This window comes from Mustela erminea, chromosome 12, assembly GCF_009829155.1.
Source record: "Mustela erminea isolate mMusErm1 chromosome 12, mMusErm1.Pri, whole genome shotgun sequence".
NCBI lineage: Eukaryota > Metazoa > Chordata > Mammalia > Carnivora > Mustelidae > Mustela > Mustela erminea.
In genome coordinates, this window is record NC_045625.1 from 89,137,002 (window position 1) to 89,157,971 (window position 20,970).

At 42.4% G+C, this 20,970-nt stretch overlaps 2 protein-coding genes across 4 annotated transcripts in view; one reads left to right on the forward strand and one right to left on the reverse strand.

Moving 5' to 3' along the window:
- ECM2 (extracellular matrix protein 2) overlaps positions 1-13,664 on the reverse strand; it is a 32,743-nt gene extending 19,079 nt beyond the window's left edge. For both annotated transcript variants that reach the window (XM_032308410.1, XM_032308409.1), the window contains exon 1: positions 13,479-13,664. The gene's annotated coding sequence lies outside the window, so the exon portion shown is untranslated. The remainder of the gene's footprint in view (positions 1-13,478) is intronic.
- CENPP (centromere protein P) overlaps positions 1-20,970 on the forward strand; it is a 223,180-nt gene that overhangs the window by 170,535 nt on the left and 31,675 nt on the right. The window contains exon 6 of one of the 2 annotated variants that reach the window (XM_032308421.1): positions 496-2,476. The exons of the other annotated variant lie outside the window; for it this stretch is intronic. Coding sequence (XP_032164312.1) covers positions 496-669 — 174 coding nt within the window. The 3' untranslated portion in view covers positions 670-2,476. Of the gene's footprint in view, positions 1-495; positions 2,477-20,970 lie in introns of those variants that run through there. 2 annotated transcript variants of the gene reach the window in all.

The following is a 20,970-nucleotide window of genomic DNA, read 5'->3' on the forward strand; positions in this document are numbered from 1 at the left end:
GAGAGGCAGGCAGAGAGAGAGGAGGAAGCAGGCTCCCTGCTGAGCAGAGAGCCCGATGCGGGACTCGATCCCAGGACCCTGAGATCATGACCTGAGCCGAAGGCAGCGGCTTAACCCACTGAGCCACCCAGGCGCCCAAAAGTAACTCTTAACTAGCTCACCCTAAGAGTGCAGGACCCTGCATGTTGTAAAAGTGAAAAAGGTATTGTAGGAATGAATACTCATATTCCTGGTGATAGACTACATGTGGTTGTGGCATTGTGGTCAGACATGTTGGTCCAGGCGCTACAAAGTCAGGTAGCACAGAAAGTAAAGAAAAACCCTCCACCGGGTGATTGATTGTAGGACTTGGCTGAAGGATTTACCTAGCCACACACTTTGGCCAGTGGTTAGTTCTGTGAGGAAGGTCTGTGTGGCATTCATTGCCCCCTAAGCTGAGAACCTGTGTCTCCCCCTTCGCCCCTGCTGGGCATCTCTCCTCTGTTCTTCACCCAGGTTCCCTTGCTGTCAGTACCCAAGATGGAGCCAGGGTGTGTGGAGGAGAATCTGAAACCTCAGGGAGGCCAAGGACCCAGGATCATGGGCAAAAGTGGCAGCTTGCTTGGTGAGGAGATTTACCCCACTCCTCCTACCTGCCTTGGTCACCTCTGTCAGTCAGAACAAAACTGATACATTTTAGAAAGCATCACCCTAGCAGGAATGGTAAAGGTTTAAGGTGATGCTATGTACAGAGATTAAAATTCCAAGCTACAAAAGGAGGGATTTTGAAAGGTCAAAGGGCCAAAAACATGGCCATAGACCCTGAACCTGGCAATCTTGCTGGGATCTTGGGAAATAGACAAGAGACCCTGTAAGCTTTGGGTTCAGCCTTTCTTTCTGCATCAAATAAAGTACTCTACTGACCTCAGACGCTGATATATTACAAGTCTGCTTCAAAATCTGTGGGCTGGTAGGAGCCCCAAAGGGCATCTGAGACGAGGCCCTCCTGGTGCCACAGTGCCTACCGCCTCAGTGTGTAGGCACTGGAGGTGATCGGTGCCAGTCTAGCCAAATACTGTGACTTCTGTCAGCACAAACATACCATGGCTGTAGCAAGCACAGGGTTGCCACCATAGGTCTTTGCCTAAGTATAGATGTCACAGACCTGTGTTTTACATTCTTCCGTATGTGCATCACCAGAGGTGAGCACTCTTTGTGGGGTTGCCGTCCCTGTGTGCCTGACATTCCTTCCAGTTACACAGTTAGTGACCAGCGTGGCTCCGAGAAGCAGCGCCACCTGGAGAAGCTGGAAGTTAGTTTATGGTCACTTCATAGAGAACCTGTCAGCCATCATAGCAGTTTTGTGACAAAACTCAAATCTGACTTCTGCTCCTAGCCAAAATGGAGTAACAGGAGACCCCACCTGATCTAACTTAAAATTAGGACAAAAACATGAAGCTGCATTTTTCAAACCTTAGGTGTGAAGTAGCACAGGACATTGATTCCCTGAGCAGGGGTTTGGGCGTGGGTCCAAGGTGAGCCCTAAGACTGGTCTCACACACAGCCTGAGGCAGTTCTTTTCCATGCTGCAACTCAGGGAGGGGATCCTGCCAGAGCCCTGGTTCCCTGAGTTGAAAATCCCTTGGGATTCCAGGGAGGTGAGAGTTTGCAGAGCATAGAGAAGGAGAGCTGCCCTGGAGAAGCCTTCCAGAAACCTCAGGTCTTCGGCTGAGTCCTGATTATTAGCATGTCTGTGTGAGTGAACTTCTTGACACTGCAGAAAGAACTACTGGAAGAACTACTGTAAAGGACAAAAGGGAAAGTCCCTGAGCCTATAAAAGGCTGGCCAGAGTCCGGGTGCCTGCCAATCAGATGGGGAAACCTGCACTTCGCAGGGCATCAGGCAGAGTGTTCAAAAGGGCCCTGGCACAGCAAGGGAAACAGCCCTCCCTTCCCCAGACTAATGGCTGCTCTGGTCCTTTTTAACAAAACTGAACAGCAAGCATCTCTGAAGGAGCAAACCGTGTGCCATCGTGTGACCATGTTCCAGAGCACCCAGCAGGCGGTTGGGAGTCTGGTGAAAACATAGCAGGCACACAGAAGTGCAGAAGGAGTCCATAAAGATTGTGTTCATATACTAACAGTGTACTTTGGGGTGTAGAATCAAAATGTATGAGAAGAGAAGCATAAGGGAGGAAGGAGAAAATGTGTGCGCATACTGTTGTAAGGTTCTTTGCTATGAAGTGGAATAGCGTCACTCGAAGACCAGATGTAGTCAGTTGAAGATGCATGCCTGAAGCCCTCAGATAACCACTAAGCAAAAAAAAGTTAACAGCAAATAAGGCAATAAAAGAGATCAAATGGAATAATAAAAATAACCCAAAACATATGTATATAAATCTCATTAAGTGTAAATTGGTTAAATGCCACAGTGAAAAAGCAGAGATTGCCAGGTTAGATTTTTTAAATTTATTTACTTATTTGACAGAGAGCACAAGCAGGGGGAGTGGCACACAGGATGAGGGAGAAGCAGGCTTCCCAGCGAGCAGGGATCATGACCTGAGCTGAAGGCAGGTGCTTAGCCAACTGAGCCACCCAGGCACCCCCAGATTAGATATTTTAAAAAGCACAACCCAACTATTTGCTGCCTGTGAGAAACTCATGGTAAATATAAAGATGCAAATGGGTTAAAATTAAAAGGATGGGAAATTTTGTATCATGGTAACACTAAACGAAAGAAAAGCAGAGTGTCTATATTAACATAAGATGAAATAGATAATATAGAGAAGCGTATCGCCAAGCATGAAGAGAGCCGCTGTGTAATGGTGCAGGGGTCTGCTCTTCACGAAGACAAAATAATCTCAAACCTTTACACACTGACTAATACAGCTTCCAAACAGCATAAAGGAACAAATGGAACTGCAAGAATAAACCTACAGTCATCATCTCCAATTTCTGCTCTCCCGTCTCAGGTACTGATTTTAGAAATAGATTGTAGCTTAAAACACTGAGATGGGATGCCTGAGTGGCTCAGTCGGTTGGGCAGCCGACTTGTGATTTCAACTGAGGTCATGATCTCAGGGTTGTGAGATCAAGCCCCATGTCATGCTCCATGCTGAGATAGAGTCTGCTTGAGATTCTCTCTCTCTCTCCATCTGCCTGTCCCTCCTGCTTGCACTCTCTCTGTCTCTCTCTAAAAAAGCCAAAAACAGGAATAATGAGATACCACTACACATCTCTTAGAATGGCCAAAATCAAAAACACTGACAACAAACACCAAATGCCAAGAAGGATGTGGAGCGGCAGGAGCTCACATTCATGGCTGGAGGGAATGCAGACTGGCCCACAGCCGCTTTGGAAGATAGCATGGCAGTTTCTTAGAAACCAAACACACTGTTACCATGTAACCCAGTGATCATGCTCCTTAATATTTACCCAAGGGAGTTGAAAACACACAAAGTCCTGCACACTGATGTTTACAGCAAACTTGGAAGCAACCAAGATGTTCAGTAGGTGGATGGATAAGCAGTGGTCTGTCCACGGAAAGGAATACTACTCAGCACTAAAAAGAAATGGGCTACTAGGCCATGAAAAGACATGGAAGAAATAAATGCTCATCACTAAATGAAAGAAGCCAGCCTGAAAAGGCTAATACTCTAATATTCCAACTCTGTCACATTCTGGAAAAGGCAACACTGTGGAGACAGTAAAAAGATCAGTTGCTGCCAGGGATTGGTCCTGGGTGGTGGGGGTGGGGTGGGTGTAGTGAGTAGATAGGGCTCAGGGGATTTTTAGGGCAGTGACAATTCTGTGCTTAATCCTGTAAGGATGGATCCCTATCATTTCACATGCCCAAATCCATAGAGTATATACCAGCAAGAGTGAACCGTAGTGTGAATTACGGACTTGGTTATAGTGACGTGTCAATGTAGTTTTGTCAGTTGTAACTTGCTGTGAACCTAAACCTGATAATTGTCATGTATAACTTACCACTAACACTGTGCTTAATTTTGAAATACAATGTTTTCCCCTTAAGTTTGGGAACAATGAAAGGATGTCTGGTCTCACCACTTCTAGTCAACATTTTATTGGATGTTCTAGTCAGTATGGTAATGTAAGACCAAGAAACAAAATGCATCCAGACTGGAATAGAAATTGATGTATATAAAATCCATATACAAAAATCAAGATTTCTATATACTAACAGCAATAAGAAAGTTGAGTTAAAAATGCGACACTGCTTATAAAGGCATAAAAATAGTGGAATATTTAAAGATACTTCTGACTAAAGAGGCACAAGATTATGTCCCTGAAAACTATGAAGTATTGCTGAGGTGAATGGAAAAAGAACTACAGAGGGGATATGTACAGTGGGTATAGGTCAGATGACTCAGGTTTAAATTCTCAGTTTTGTAAAGTTAACCTATAGATTTGTCACAAAGCTGGTCAAAATTCCAGCAGGAGTTTGCATTTTCTACAAATGGAATCATGTCTATATCCTTTCACATAAGACTTCTTTATTCAACATAATTATTTTGAGATTTACCCACTGCTATTGCTATGTGGTGTTCCACTGTCTGGATATATCACAATCGGTTTATCCACTAACATGCTGCTAGACATTTGGACGGCTCCCGTTTTTTGTCTAGCACAAAGCAAGCTGCCGTGAACACACACACGTGTCTGTGTGCGGACATGCGTTTTCATTTCTCTTGGGCGACCAGCAACAGAATGGCTGGGTAAATGGTAGGTGGACACTGAGCTTCTGCAGAAACTGCCAGACCACTTTCCAGAAGTGTTTGTGTGGTTTTGCACTACCAACAACATTGTCCGAGAACTCTAGTCACTCCCACACTTGTCAGCACTTGCCATGGCCCATCTTTCTAATTTCAGCCACACCAGTTGATGTGTACTGCTAGCTCACGGAGGTTTTCATCTGCATTTCCCTAATGACTCATGATTTTGAACTCATCTCACTGCTTATTTGCCATTTCTGTATCATCTTAGGTGATGTGTGTTCAAAACTTTGGGCTGCTAAAAACTGTGTTTTCTTTTCATGATTGAATTTAAGACCTCTTTATTCTTGATACAAGTCCTTTCTTGACTATATTACTTCGCAGACATTTTTCCCAGTACGTGGCATTTTTCTCTTGTTAACAGTGTCTTCTGAAGAGAAAAAGCTTTCAATTTTGATGAAGTCCAGTTGAAAGAAAAATTATTTCTATTGCTATACTTAAGTAGTCTTTGTTCATTCCAAGGTCACCAGAATTTTTTCCCTTTGTTTTCTTCTACAAGTTTTACATTTTCTGCTCTTATAGTTATCTACGATCGATTTTCTGTGTTGTACATGACTACACACTTACTCCAGTTCCGTGTGCTAAAAAGATCACCCTTCCTACATTAGATCGCTCTGGTACCACTGCTGAAAACCAGCTGCCCATGCGGGTTTGGTCTCCTTCTGAAGCCTCTATTCTGTCCCACTGATAACTCGTCCGTCTCAACACCAGCACCACACTGTCCTTACTCCCTCACCTTTTTAGTAAGTGTTGACATCGGTAGTGCTTGTCCTCCAGACTTGTTCCTCTCTCTTCCAAAGTTGCTTTGGCTATTCCAGGCTCTTTACATTTCCATAGAAATTTTAGAATCACCATTTTTAAAAAAAGCCTGCTGGAATTTTGACCAGCTTCGTGACAAATCTATAGATTAACTTCACAGAGCTGAGAATTTAAACCTGAGTCATCTGACCTATACCCACATATCTCCTACGTAGTTCTTTTTTCATTCCTCAGCAATACTTCATAGTTTTCAGGGACACAATCTTGTATGTCTTTTGTCAGAAGTATCCGTGGTTGCCTCAAGGCAGGGACGGGGTTTGGGAAGTCTGGCATGTGTAGATTATCAAGGGTCATGGGGGAGCTTTGGGGGATGATGGGTGTATTCATTTTTCTGAGTTATGGTTATGGTTTTACAGGTACACTAAATAAGAACTCGTTAATTTTCAACTGTCCTCACCACTATATTTGGGTTGGGTCAGGGTAAGACGGTGGCTGTTTAGAACCACACATCTAAGTCACATCATGAACAGAACCTCACTGGTGTGAAACTCTGAGCAGTGTTGTATGGTCTCACACCTTCCTCAGAGGTAGAGTCCTCTCATGGGGGACCTCAGGGAGCAGGCTCTGGGGTTGACAGCTTAGATCAGTGGTCAGGAAATTGGAGGCTGGAGGCCAAATGGAGTCACTTGCTGCTTATTTTGAAATACAGCCTATAAGCTAAAGGGCTTTTATGCTTTTAAATGGTTTTAAGATTTAAAAGAAGAATTCATGACAGATCATATGAACTTAAAACTTCAGTACTCATACATAACGTTTTCGTGGAGCAGCCACTCTCATTTGTCTGTGTACTACTTTTGGTGACTTTTCCCCTAAAAGGCGTGGTTGGGTGGTTTCAACAGATGTTAACATACAGCCTGCAAAAGCTAAATACTTTGCAGGCCAAGTTTGCCAGCCCACCACTGAAAGCCATGCTTCTCAGCCAGGGACAGTTTTTCCCCCCAGGGACTTAGTGGTTTCTGGACTTCTCACCAGTCACCATTGGGAGGGGTGCTCCCGACTCCCCATGTGTGTGGGGTCCTGGGTGCTGCTGGATATCTTAAAGAGCGCAGGACCGCCCACCGAGACAAGGGACTGGCAGGCCCACCGTGTCAGAACTGTCTAGATAGAAAAGCCCTGGTTTATTTATTTATTTATTTTTAAAGATTTTATTTGAGGGCGCCTGGGTGGCTCAGTGGGTTAAGCTGCTGCCTTTGGCTTGGGTCATGATCTCGGGGTCCTGGGATCGAGTCCCACATCGGGTTCTCTGCTCAGCAGGGAGCCTGCTTCCCTCTTTCTCTCTGCCTGCCTCTCTGCCTCCTTGTGATCTCTGCCTGTCAAATAAATTAATTAATTAATTTTAAAAAAAGATTTTAATTGAGAGCGAGAGAGCGAATACAGACCAAGACAGAGAGCTGTGGGGAGGAGCAGCGGGAGAAGGAGAAGCAATTTCCACACTGAGTGCAGAGCCTATGTGGGCCTCGATCTCACAACCCTGAGATCATGACCTGAGCTGAAATCAAGGATCGGCTGCTCAACTGACTGAGCCACCCAGGCACTCCAAGAGAATCCCTGGTTTAGAGGAACAGGTACAGAGGTTTTTAATAACAAAGTCACATACTGCTTATGGCAAAATCTAATGAATTATAGCTAGGTGGGGTCTTTTAGTGATAACTTTTGAACAAACCATTTCTATACACTGGTCTCTTTCCCAAGGTTTTCTCTTAACTCTTAGATGCTGTTTTCTTTTGCTCTGTTTCCAAGTCTCATATGCTCCTGTGGCCAGAACTGAGTGTTCCTTGATGGATGATCCTGCTTCCAGATTGTATTCTGTTGTGCTCAAATGAAGCTTTGTTTCTTAGCAACCTTGGTCATTTATAATGGTGCTTCACTGTGAACCGCTCAGACTTGGAGTGAGCCCTTCAAGTCTCCTCCTTCCCGATACTGGTAGACTTTATCTTTGATGCTCAGGAAGGTCCATCAGCAAGGTCTTCCTTAGGGTGGGCTCTAGTTCATTGTCCAGAAGAAAGCCCAGAAGAGATTTAAAGTTACAGGTAGTGGGAGCACCTGGCTAAGTTCATTCAGAAAAATATACGACTCTTGATCTCAGGGTCATGAGTTCAAACTCCATGTTGGGGCAGAGATTACTTAAATAAATAAACTTAAAAAAAAAAATAAATTAAAAATAAAGGTAGAAGCCATGTTCATACATGCCTTCTCTCTCCAGAGTTTTCTAATCTTTTTTATCAGTGGTTCTTAAGGTGTTTAAATTTGTAAAAGTAGTATATATGTTTTAAAAACTCAAAATGATGCATAGGTTTATAAGGCAGAAAAGGTAAGTTGCCTTAACCATAACTCATAGTTTGGTGCACGGATAGGCACACTTTTTCTTCAAGGTTCAAAAGGTAAATATTTTAGGCTTTGAGGTCTAATAGTCTCTGTTGAAACTACTCACTTTGCTGTTACATCCCAAAGTAGCTCCCAGTGGTAGTAAGTAAACAGATGCACATAACTATGTTCCAGTGGTACTTTGTTTGAAAAAACAGAATATGGCCTACAGGCCCTAGTTTTCCACCCTCTAGTTAAATTTCGTGACCCCTCTATACATATGTGAACATATATATTGAAACAAATAGAATTGTTCACTATATCTTATACTACTACCTATTTTCCTTTCACTCATTAACAAATTGTGGACATATATGTCAATATAAATTAATCCATCCCATTTGTCCACTCTGTTTTCATTCCATAAGTTATTTAACAATTTGGTAATGAATATTTAAATTCTTTGCTAGTTCTTCTCTAAGTACTCTTATGCATATATTTTTGTGGTCTTCATTTTAATTTTCAGGGTTTTTGTTTTGTTTTGTTTTGTTTTTTGTTGTTTTGTTTTTTGATAGAGATCACAAGTAGGCAGAGAGAGAGAGAGGGGAAGCAGGCTCCCCACTGAGCAGAGAGCCTGATGCGGGGCTCCATTCCAGGACCTTGAGGTCATGGACCTGAGCTGAAGGCAGAGGCCTTAACCCACTGAGCCATCCAGGTGTCCCTTAATTTTCAGTTTAAAAATAATATAATAATAGAGTCTCCTTTGTTTTTGAACTATATTATCCCTTGGGTTTATTTTGGGATGTTGTTTAATATTTATAAGTCATTTGGTAATGTTTATTAATATATTTCAAGGCTACCTTATAGGTATATTCAAATCTAGAATTGTAATCTCTTTCTAGTGCTGTTATCATTAAGTACTTTTATATCTCTAGTCGTGCTTTTGTCATAAGATCTACTTTGGTAATAGGGATGCTTTCTTTTGGTATACATCTGCTTGATATAATTTTTGCATCATTTTACTGTCATCTTACTATAATCTTCTATTTTAATATACTTTACATTAGCATATGGAGGTTTTTTAATGCAATCTGACAATCTTTATCTTTTAACCGAAACATTTAGTCTATTTATATTTAATGTAATACTTGGCATGTTTAGGTTTAAATCTATTTTCTGACAATTTGCTTTCTATTTGTCCTGCCTGTTCTGTGGTTTGTTTTTCCTTTATTTTAAATTCTTACTTGTTTTTTAAAATTGATTAGTGAGTTTTCATTGTTCTGTTACTAATTTACACTTTTTACTATTATAATTTACACTATTTATTACTTATTACATCTCAACTTATCAAGTCTTAATATAAATTAGTACCTTCCCCTCTTCCTGGACAATGCAAGGGACAGCTTCACCTCCAGTCGCCTGATCCCAGCACAAGTGCTTTGTCCATCATATTAATTCTTTGTATATGTTAAGTCTTCAGAAGACAATGATGTTGATTTTCATTTAGGTCAGGCTCTCTCAACCTTAGCACTATTAACATTTGCGTTAAATAGTTCTTTTTTTGTGGAGGGCTGGTCTTCGTCTATTTAGTAGGATCCCTGGCCTCTACTCCTTAGACGGAATCAGCACCTTCCCTTTGATAATGACAAGCAAAAATGCCTTCACACATTACCAGATGGGGGATGAAGAGAATCATCCTGCCCCAGCTGAGAACCAGTGCTTTCAAATCACCTAACCATTTATCCTTTCATGTCTGCTCATTCTGCCGCAGTGTCAGTCTCCTGTCAGGGTTATGTTCTTTCTGATTGAAGAATACTTTTTAGTATTTGCTTTAATGCAGGACTACTGGTGGCCAGTTCTTTTTTCGTATGCATCTGAAAAGATTTATGTATTGTGTCTTTCTGAAAGAATGTATTTGCTAGACATGGAATTGTAGGTTGACAAGTTTTTTGTTTCACCATTTTGAAGATTTCATTCCAATATCTTCTTGTTTCCTTAGTTTTGATTGAATAGGCACCTGCCAACCTGATTATTTCTCCTTTAAAAGTAACTTTTTTTCTGGCTGCTTTGGAGATATTTTCTTTGTCTTTGGTTTCCAGATGTTTTGCTCTATTATACAGAGGTAGGATTTTCTTGTTTCTATCCTCTTTGGGACTTAAGCATTTCTTCAATCTATGGCCTCATTAAATTTGGAGATTTGTCAGCTCTTATATTTCCACCTAAGCAGAGTTGTGCAGCGGAAGCATGCTGGGCCCATATTTCCACCTAATACTTTCCCACTTCTGTCCTGTTTCTGTCCAAAGCCACACCTGCAGGGGTGATGGCCTTTTTACTGTGTCTGCACTCTCTCGTCATCTTCACTCCTGTCACTCCATGAATTATGCTGGTCATTTTTTCAGCCTCTATCCCAGTTCATTATCTCTTCAACAACAAATCTGTCCATTGACTTTCTTGATTGTGTTATTGTGGGTTTTAGTTTTTGAGTTTTCAGTGAGTTCCTCTCATTGTTTCTAATTCTCTACTGAAAGTTTCAGTCTTGTACTTTTTGAACACTTAATCCCATTTCTCTTTAACTCTATATCTGAAGACTGCCATTTTCTGGACCCTATTTCTATTTTCTGTTATTTCCCTGGGGTGGTAGCCATGTTGTTCTGTTTCTTCAAATGCTTCATGGCTTTTGGTTGAGCACCAGATGTTGTATAATGAAAATTAGGAAAATACTTTGAAGCCTTGGGTGATATATTCTTTATCCCAGAAGGATTTACATCTGCTTCAGTCATGAGGTTAGGCGCTACCAGTTATAGACAGTGATCTGAAGCTGAGCCTCACTGTCCCTAATTACTAATTACACTGAGCCCCAAACCAGATCCTGAGGACTTTGCCACATCACCTTCCCTTCATGCTGCTGCTGGCATGGCCCTGTTCCTAGATGGTTTTTTGTTTTGTTTTGTTTCGTTTTGTTTGTTTTAAAAAGATTTCATTTATTTATTTGACAGAGAGAGAGCCTGCAGGGGAGGGGGGTGGAGAAGAGTAGAAGGAGAGAATCTCAGACAGACTCCCAGCTGAGCGCAGAGCCTGACGTGGGGCTCGATCCACAGCCCTGAGATCAGGACCTAAGCTGAAATCAAGAGTTGGATGCTCAACCCACTGAGCTATCCAGACATCCCAGTGCCTAGAGTTTTATTTCTCTCTTGCCTCCTGAGGCTGTTTTAAAACTACAAAGAAATTCTCCGCTGCCTCTTCTGGACACTCCTTCCAGATGCCTTCAGAAAAAAGCTGTTCAAACCTATTTGGTTTCAGTTCTATCCCAAATATTAGTCTTGCTCTTTTCCTCTAATCTATTCTCAGCATCTGCTGCTCTGGAGTGCTTTGTTTGCATTATAAGAACCAGGAGTTCCCTCGGATTACTTTTATTTCCTGCTGAAATATATCCTCTCTCTCCAAAGGAATGTTTTGGGTTTTAAAATTTTTGAAATCTTACATCAGAAAATATAACTTTTGGAAATAGAATAATGATTTCAAAATTGTTTAGAATTTTGTTTAGTTGGAGATAGAATAATGATCTCAAAATTGTTTTCCTCCAAAACCTTAGCTGTTGTCCATTTACTGGTGTTACTGATGAGAAGTCTTAAATGTGATTCTCATCTCTTTGTAAGAAGTCTTTTTTCCCTTTTTGTGTGGAAGTTGTTTTCGTATTTTCAACTCCTCTCTAATAGTCAGAAGTTTTACTATAAAGCACAGGCTTGTTTTCATTTTGTTTGGTTTTCATTTTTTTAAAATTTATCCTTGGGGTCTTTTAACCTAACGAGGACTTGATTTTCCACACGAGTGCTCCCTCACTTAATGTCTTTTTCAGTCGCCTCCTGGTCTCGGAGGTGCTGGTCCCGGGGTGTAGATGGCCAGGAACCCCTCCCCTCCTTATCTCCTAGTGCAGCTGTGCATTCCCCTTGTTTTAAGAGATCTTCGGTTCCTTCCAGGGTGTGGTGAGAGGAGAGGGCGGGCCTTCAGCTTGGTGTGTTCTCTTGAATGTCACTAGATCTTCTTAACTTTGCCGCCAGCGTCCCCCTCCCTGGGTGGTTACACTTGGACCAAGCTCTGACGCAGCACCTGCTCACTTCAGCTCCAGGGACCGCAGCCTCTGAGGCATTGTCCGTGCCTGCGAACCCCTTAGGGCAAGCTTTTGTTCAGTATAGATGCCCATTAATTACTGTCTCTTCAAAACCCCTGCTGGGGGTCATTGAGATGAAACTATAAATTTACGTCATCTACTTCAGTTTTAGTAGAACTAACAGGCAAAGGGTGTGAGAGGAGCAAATCCCTCAGCCGACAGGCAGTTGACATTATAAAAGTCGATTCAGAGAGCCAGCAGATGGGTTGGCAAGGAGCCGCAATGGCAGCAGGGGAAGCAGTGTGAGAAGCTGGGCTGCCAGCCGGAGGGGAGCAGCATGTGCCAAGTGGCGGGGACGTGGGCTCTGATGGAGAGCGTCGCAGCTGCACTTGGCGTGCAGCGAGTTCACGGAAATTGTCTTGCGTTGACGGCCATCTTTGCAGACTCCCCATCCTGAAATGGGTGAGAGTTATGAGGAGCCCAGCCCTGGATGGGGGCCTGGCCCTGGATGAGGTCTCAGACGGCCATGGTCCCAGGGCCTTGTCTGGGCTCGCCCTCCCCCAGTGACACCCTGGAGGGTGTCAGCCTAAGTCCCTTAGGCTTTCCCTATACCCCCGCACCCCACCCCACCCCCGCCAAAATTGGTTCGCCTTTACTTAAGCAGAAACCTAAATATACATGTCAAAAATAAAATTACAGAGCTATCTTAATTTTAACAAAGTCAGAATCTAAATGTCTAAATAATTTTTAACGAAATGGCCTCTCAATACTAACTTTATAATTTGATGCCTAGGCCTTTGCTATTTTCAGTGATATATAGAACTTTGCATTACATTTAATATTTACTTTAATAAGCAACTCTGCAATTGAGTAAATGTGTTTCTAGAGGTAAAATTTATGGTACTCTAATCCCAGTAGATATTATTTTGATCAAGTAAATTTTTCTTTCTAGCACTTCCTGTTTTGTCCCAACATTAAATACCATCTGTAAGTCTTGGTTAACTTACTGTTTTTCTCCCTTTAAAGTTTTTCATCAACTGTCTTAAGTAAGTTTTTAAAACATTAAATTGAGAATTTTAAAATTCTGCACAAAGCCACGAAACGTCTATTGTCTTTTTTAACTTAACAGGCTTAAAAATGAAAAACAATTTTAATTAATACTTCATGTTCTTTTAGGTTTTAAAAATAGAGAATGTAATTTTCAAACCAACTTATACTTCTATTGAGCATGTAATTCTATTTAAACATATTAAGAATATATTTAATCCTAATTCCGTAAAAGTTCAAAATACTTGGGAAGTATTCATCCTGAAAAAAACAAGTAAACAGCATAATGCACAATTTACACTTTTAAAATCTATTAGTAAGAGGTAATTTCCTCAAGTGTTAAACACATTTGCAACATAAAACACCCAAATATTAAAACCATTCCACATGCTTTAGTAGAAACTTAAAATTTAAAACTTTTTTACCTGAAATTCTAAACTAAGTAGGTTTTGCTTGGTGTCATTTAAGTCTCCAGCTGAAAATGAAACAAAACCAGAGCTTTCTTTAAAACAAAGAGGATTGTTGAGAAATGTTAACTGACTTCTTAGTAAAATCTGAAATAACTGCTTCCCTTGGGGATAAATGCCTTTCAGATCTTTGTGCAGAACAGCCAAGAGAGTAACCAGGGAAGATGGTTACCAAGGGAAATATTTTTTCTAAATCACAGGAGAAGCAGAAAGCAAAGGCAGGCGAAGGCATTAGGAAGGCGGGAGCTGGAAGCTCAGAAGAAGAGGCTGATTAAGAAATGTGTCGTTTCCATAGACTGTTTGCATTAAAAAAGATCTTAAAGTTCACACCACTCGACATGGTCACCCTTGAGCTCTACCAGATTACAGAGACGCCCTTGTTGCCATGTTGAGGACTGTGCATTCCTGGGATGCCTTTCGTGGGGTTAACTGGCTTATTCCCCCCCCTGCTCCCCGCAGTCTGCGGCAGTGTTAACAAAGCAAAGAGCTGTTACATGTTAATGTCACTGAAATTATGTAACTTCGAACCTTGAAGCAATAACAAGAAAATGTGTGTAGGAACTTAGAGCCTCCTGATGATGATTACTCTGGCGAATTTTTTGTCTACTTTGGCCTCAGTTTTTTGTTATTTTTTTTGTTTTGTTTTGTTCTACAAATGAGCAAGTCAGAGAGCAGAGTTACCTCTGCTTATGGGGACCTTGCATGAGTTACTGTTGTTTCTGATTAAAGTTTATTCTTCTGTACAACTTGGATGACAATACTTTCCTTTCAAATTTTTGTGCAAATGAATAACGTATGTAAAATGCCTGTCATAGAGTAGGTAATTATATAATGACTATTTTAAAAATTCTTATTATTCTACTTCAGGTGTCCAAATTTTCTGACAGGAGACACATTTTTGTTGTTCCAGAATCTTAACATGACCTGGTAGACCAAATCAAGATGATCGACTAAGCACATGGGCCACCCAAAGTCCTAAAATGACAGAAACTATATTTGTTGGGGGCTATTGTTTTGGTTTTTTGGTAACACTTTACTGAAAAATAATTAGTACTATTAGAAGAAAGAAATTTTGAGAAATTCTTTAATGATTAAAGGCATGTAGACTCTGACAGACAACACCGCAGTCCAAAAACATGTGGGAGAGGTTAGCTTGTGGGTGTTCCAGGTTTAGAAATTATAAATGCTGGTAACAGTGAGGTTTGTTAGAGACTGCACTTAGGAGTAGCAGGTCAGGGGGGTGCCTGGGTGGCTCAGTTGATTAAGCATCTGCCTTCCTCTCGGGTCATGATTGTAGGGTCCTGGGATCGAGTCCCACCTTGGACTCCATACTCAAGGGGTGTGTGCTTCTTCCTCTCTCTGCCCCTCACCCATTCGTTCTCTCTCTCTCAAATAAATAAAATCTTAAGAAAAAAGAAAAAGACTAGCAGGTCAGATGACCCCAGCCTTCCTGGGGTCTCCAGCATTTGTTCTAAGTACAGGCATCTGCCCCTGAATTGAACTTGGATTCTCATCCAGTTGGTCTGGGTGGCTGGTGGAACAAGGAACTTCCCCACATGTTCAGAATCCAAACTCACTACTAATACAACCAGGTATAAGAATAAGGTTGACCATCCCCACCACATATTCAAAGCCTTTGGTCAGTATTTTAATCCTATACTCTATAGTACTAAGCAGATAGCTCAGGATTACCAAACATTTGGGACAACTCTGACATTAGAGATAGGACCCTTACCTCCCCCTCCAAAAATACTTAGACTGTAAGGAAAGAAAAGGGCTTTGGAGATTAAACAACAGTGTATTACCACTACACACTTAGTAGAATGGCAACAATCCAAAACACGGACATCACCACCACATGCAAGCAAGGGTGTGGAGCAACAGGACCTCTCATTCTTTGCTGGTGGGAATGTAAAATGGTGCAGCCACTTTGGAAGACAGGGTGATGGTTTCTTCAAAAACTAAGCATACTCTTACCATGTGATCCAGCGGGCCGTGCTCCTTGATATTTGCCCAAATAAGTTGAAAACTTAAGTCCACACGAATTCCTGCACACGAATATTTACAGCAGCTTTATTCACACCTGCCAAAACTTGGAAGCAACTGAGATGCTCTTCAAGCAGGTGATGGGTAAATAAACTGCAGCCCACCCACAGAAGGGAGTACTACTCAATCCTTCAAGGAAATACGCTATCAAGCCATGAAAAGACATAGAGGAAAGGAAACTTAAACGCATATTACTAGTGAAAGAAGTCACTTTGAAAAGGTGCACGCTTTATGATTCTGGCTATATTACATTCTGGTGAAGGCACAGCTGTGGAGAAGAGTGAAAGATCAGTGGTTGCCAGAGATCAGAGCAGAGGAGGGGTGAATCGGCAGAGCACAGAGGATGGTTAAGGCAGGGCAACTACCCTGCGTGATACCCTAATAGTGGATCCGTGTCAGTGCACATTTGTCCTAAACCATAGGATATATACTACCAAGTATAAACTCTAATGTAACCGAAGGGTTTGGGTGATTATTATGTGTCAGTATAGTTTATCCATAGTAACAAACACACCACTCCAATGCCAGATGTTGGTAAAAGAAGAGCTTATGCATGTAAGGGTGGCTGGGGAATATACGGAAAACCTCTGTGCTTCCCTCTCTATTTTGCTGTGAATCTGGAATTTCTCTTTTAAAAAGTGGCCTCGTTTGAAATACATACACTGTTTGGGGAAGGAAAAAATATTGATGAGTGTAGTGTTGGACACAGTGTGTTTGGGACAAACAAAACCCTTTAATTCTTTGAGCACAGCTTAACAATAGCTGTTTGCTGCGCCAGCATTTGACTTCCAGGGATCCAGGGTAGACATCTGTGCACATCTGTGCCTAGAGGAAGGCACTCGGCAGCACTGTAACATCAAAGAGCAGGAACAGGGCTGCCATAAAACTCTGTAGAAAGACAGTTGTAGTTATTATTCGGGCTTGCAAATTGTCCCCAATATCCCAAGAGGAAGTCAGAACAGTACATGTGCTATGTTAACTTACTTTCTTCTAATGTGTAAGGCGTAGCACCTTCTTGAGGACAAACAGGAAGGAATTAATAAGGAATAAATATCAGATTCTTAATAATGTTTATTTCTGAGTGATGGAATTATGCAGGGACTTTACTGTTTAATCTGTGTTTTGATAACATTTTGAGCTTATAACCAGGTCAGAAAAGAATAACTTTCTAAAAGGATGTAAGCAATCAGAAAAAGAGGTGACTTAAAACAGCATTATAGAGAGAAGCAGCTTTCCCGTGACACCGAAACTAACTGTGCTACAGAGACCAGGACTCTGGCTTCTGAGGTTCCTGCTCTAACATTTTGTGGCTTAATGGACTGTTACATGAATCCTTCTGCAGAAACTATTTTAACCACATAGTACATGGAAAATGCTGGTGTTGGAGTCTCCACCCCTTTGTTATTGCAGCCATAACTGTGTCCTGAGACTTGGCTCTGACAGTGGCTTTGCAGTGTGGTGTGGGTCCAGCGCAGGATGTGAGCGGGTCCCTGTGCGCCCAGGCACAGGGGCAGCCAGCACGGATTCAGCCTCCAGAACACATGTCAAAGTGACGACTCCTTTTCAGTATTTTTGCTCCTGTGCTGTAGAGTACCAGTGAGTTAGTTTTTCTTGGAAGGGTGTGGTTGTTTTCCATATGACAACTTGGTAGCTAGCATCTCAATAAAGCTAAATTTTGGAAATTTTATAGAGGTCCCTTTCAGAAATGGGTTTTACATCCTGGGGTCTCTTGTTTGCCTTTTTGTGCCACAAATGTCTCCAACTAATTCATACCAAAGTGTGATAGGCTTCATTTGCTGTTCCTGACATACCCTCTCTAAGGAATATTCACATGTGAGTGGAGTGCTAGTGTGTGAATGTGCCGTAATACAGACTGTCGCCCCACTTGTGAGTTGTGCGTGTCTCTAAAATGATTCTATGATATGTACTACTGCCATAAATCGACAGGATGCCCAGTTCACTGCCACTTTATTGTTTAAATTATTTTTATATTCTGGAATCAGTAATGCAAATGCATACAAATAGCATAAACTTTAAAAGTACATACTTAAGAATCAGTTTTCTGTATTAAATACTGGCAGTTTGGGTTCTACCAACCTTACCACCAAAGACTGAAAAAGCCTGATAATTATAAAAATTTTAAGTCACCAGTGTGGTTTAAAAAAAAAAATTTTGTAGGGTGCCTGGGTGGCTCAGCTAAGCGTCTGCCTTTGGCTCCCCGGTCATGATCCCAGGGTCCTGGGATCAAGCCCCACATCAGGCTCCCTGCTCTGCCGGAGTCTGCTTCTCCCCCTCCCTCTCCTGCTGCTTATGTTCCCTCTCTCACTGTCTCTTTCTGTCAAATAAATAAAATAAAATCTTAAAAAAAAAAAAAAATTTGGAGCCCCTGGATAGCTTCCTGCCCTGGGGGAGTCTGCCAGAAATGTCAAGGAGCAAAACTGTCAACGAAATAGAAAACAGTTACATAGCAGACAACATCCACAGTGCCACAGCTGTGTTTGGGGGAGGTTAAATTTTTAAAAAAGATTTTATATATTTGTCAGAGAGAGAGTGAGAGAGAGCACAAGCAGGGGGAGAAGCAGGCTCTCCACTAAACAGGCAGCCTGATGGAGGACTTGATCCCAGGACTGTGGGATCATGACCTGAGCTGAAGGCAGATGCTTTATGGACTGAGCCACCTAGGCATCCTAGGGGTGGGTTGGTTGGCTATGTATTTATTTAAGATTTTATTTAATCAGTTGAGTAAGAGAGTGAGAGAGACCATGAGAGGGGAGAGGTCAGAGGGAGAAGTAGACTCCCCGCTCAGCAGGGAGTCCAATGCAGGACCCTGTCCTGGGGCTCCAGGATCACGACCCAAGCCAAAGACAGTTGCTCAACCAACTGAGCCACCCAAGCGCCGCTTTGGGTTTTTTTTAAAAACAGACCTAATAAAATCAGCAGCAAGGTTGATGAAGGAACAAAGAAGGAGAGTGCAGGTCACCAGTGTGAGGACTTAAAAACAGCGACCCTGTAGATTCTGAGAGCAGGTAAAAGAACAGTAAGAGTATATTATCAACAACTTTATGCCAGCAAAGTTAGATGATAAGATAATTCCTAGAAAATACTATTTTTTTTATAATTTTGATTTTACTTATTTAACACAGAGAGAGAGATCACAAGTAGGCAGAGAAGCAGGCAGAGAGAGAGAGGGAAGCAGGCTTCCCACTGAGCAGAGATCCTAATGCGAGGCTCAATCCCAAGACCCTGGCATCATGATCTGAGCCGAAGGCAGAGGCTTAACCCACTGAGCCACCCAGGCGCCCAGGGGAGAGAGATTCTTTATGGGGTGACCACATGTGTGAGAAATAGGCCATGGGGATGGCTCCCCACTATGAATGTACTGAAAACCACTGAATTATGTATTTTAAAAGGGTGACTTTTATGGTATGTAAATTATATCTCAGTAAAGTTGTTATTTAAAAAATACTCAGTGGTGAAATACTGAAATTTTCCCCTTTCTGGAACAAGACAAGGAGCTCTTGATGGTCCCAGCCAGTGGAAGAAAGCAAGAAAAGAAGGGGAAAAAATACAGCAAACTAAGTAATGGAAGGAAAAAATTCTTATTAGTCCCAGATGATATGGTATATATGTCAAAAATCAAAAATAACTTAGAAAAACCATTAAATCATATAATGTGTTTTCCAGATACACAATATATAAAAATCAGTTGTTTCTTCTACAGTTAAAGAATGGAAGGTAAGATGTGCTTTAAATATCAAATATATTAAAAATATAACAAGGATTTTGGAATGAATCTATGCAATGATGAGCAAGCTCTCTTCAGAGAAAATGTTGAAGGAAATTAAAACAGCAGTACAGAGAGGGCCGGTTCCAGCCTTGGGGAATGGAACATTCCGGATTGCAAGATCCCATTTCTACTTAAACTGATCAGAGTTGATACAGTTTCAACCAGAATCCTCATAGTTTATCCCCCCTCCCTTTTTAAAAAAAATATTTTACTTATTTGTCGGAGACACCGGGAGAGAAGGGAACACAGCAGGGGGAGTGGGAGAGGGAGAACCTGGCTTCCCACTGAGCAGGAAACCCAATGCAGGGCTCGGTCCTATGATCCTGGGATCATGACCTGAGCCAAAGGCAGACGCCCAACAACTGAGCCACCCGTGCCCCTCCCCTTTTTTTGGATGGAACTTGACAAATTATAAAATGTATATGGAAATACAAGGACAGAAGAATAGCCAAGCCAATTTTTTTTTTTTTTTTTTTTTTTTTAAGATTTCATTCATCCATGACAGAGAGCGAGAGAGGGAACACAAGCACAGGGGAGCTGGAGAGGGGGAAGTAGGCTTCCTGCTGAGCGGGGAACCCAATGCAGGGCTCATTCCCAGGACGCTGGGATCATGACCTGAGCTGAAGGCAGATGCTTAACGACTGAACCACCCAGGCATGCAAAAAAAAAAGATTATTTATTTGACAGACAGAGATCACATTTAGGCAGAGAGGCAGGCAGAGAGAGAGGAGAGGAAGCAGGCTCCCCGCCAAGCAGAGAGCCCTATGCGGGGCTCCATCTCAGGACCCTGGGATCATGACCCAAGCCAAAGGCAGAGGCCTTAACTCACTGAGACACCCAGGTGCCCCAAGTCAAGCCATTCTTGATGCAGAACTAGGCAGAGGACTTCATCTTGCATTTCAGCTCTTAACGATCAGGAGCCGCAGTAGATCGGACGGTTTGCTCATGACTCTCAGTGTAGCTCATCACATTCAGCTCCTTGTCATAGAGAGAAGTGGTCCTGCCGGGCATGGGGTCACCTTCCTTCAGCTGGTTGTTTGCAGGGACTGGGAAATGGAGGCCGAGAGACTGCATGCTAGAGACCAGAGCCAGGACCCGTAGACAAAGGTACAGACAGGCTAATTTGGGCTTCATGGAGTAAACGAACAAACAAAAACCTTTTCTCATAACCACACCTTTGCCTGAGCTGCCTCATGAGGTTACAACTCCACAGGATTGGAAAGACGTTCTGTTGGGAATGCTGAAGAGGGGCGTCTGCGACACGAACTTGACCATTTCGTTCCCGTGATTCTGTCTCTAGGAGGTGGTGTGTCAGGCCATGGGACCTTGGAGGTCCGACCTTCTTGGGGACTCCCCTCACTCCCTGAGCGAGTGATCAGGGGTGGGCTTAGTAGAATGGCACATGTGGACTGCCAGAGAGGTTCTAGGTTGGGATCTCTGGGCCCAGACCCTGAATCTCTGTGCTGACCGTGTCGGGTGAGAAGGCAGAGATGTGTTCTTCTGCGTGACATCTGGGTGTGCAGACACCCAGTGAATGGTTCCCCCGAGGCTGCCAGGTGCTGACCTCTTGGTGGGAGGAAGTAATCTGACGAAGAAGTCCAGTTCCTTGTTTTGAGA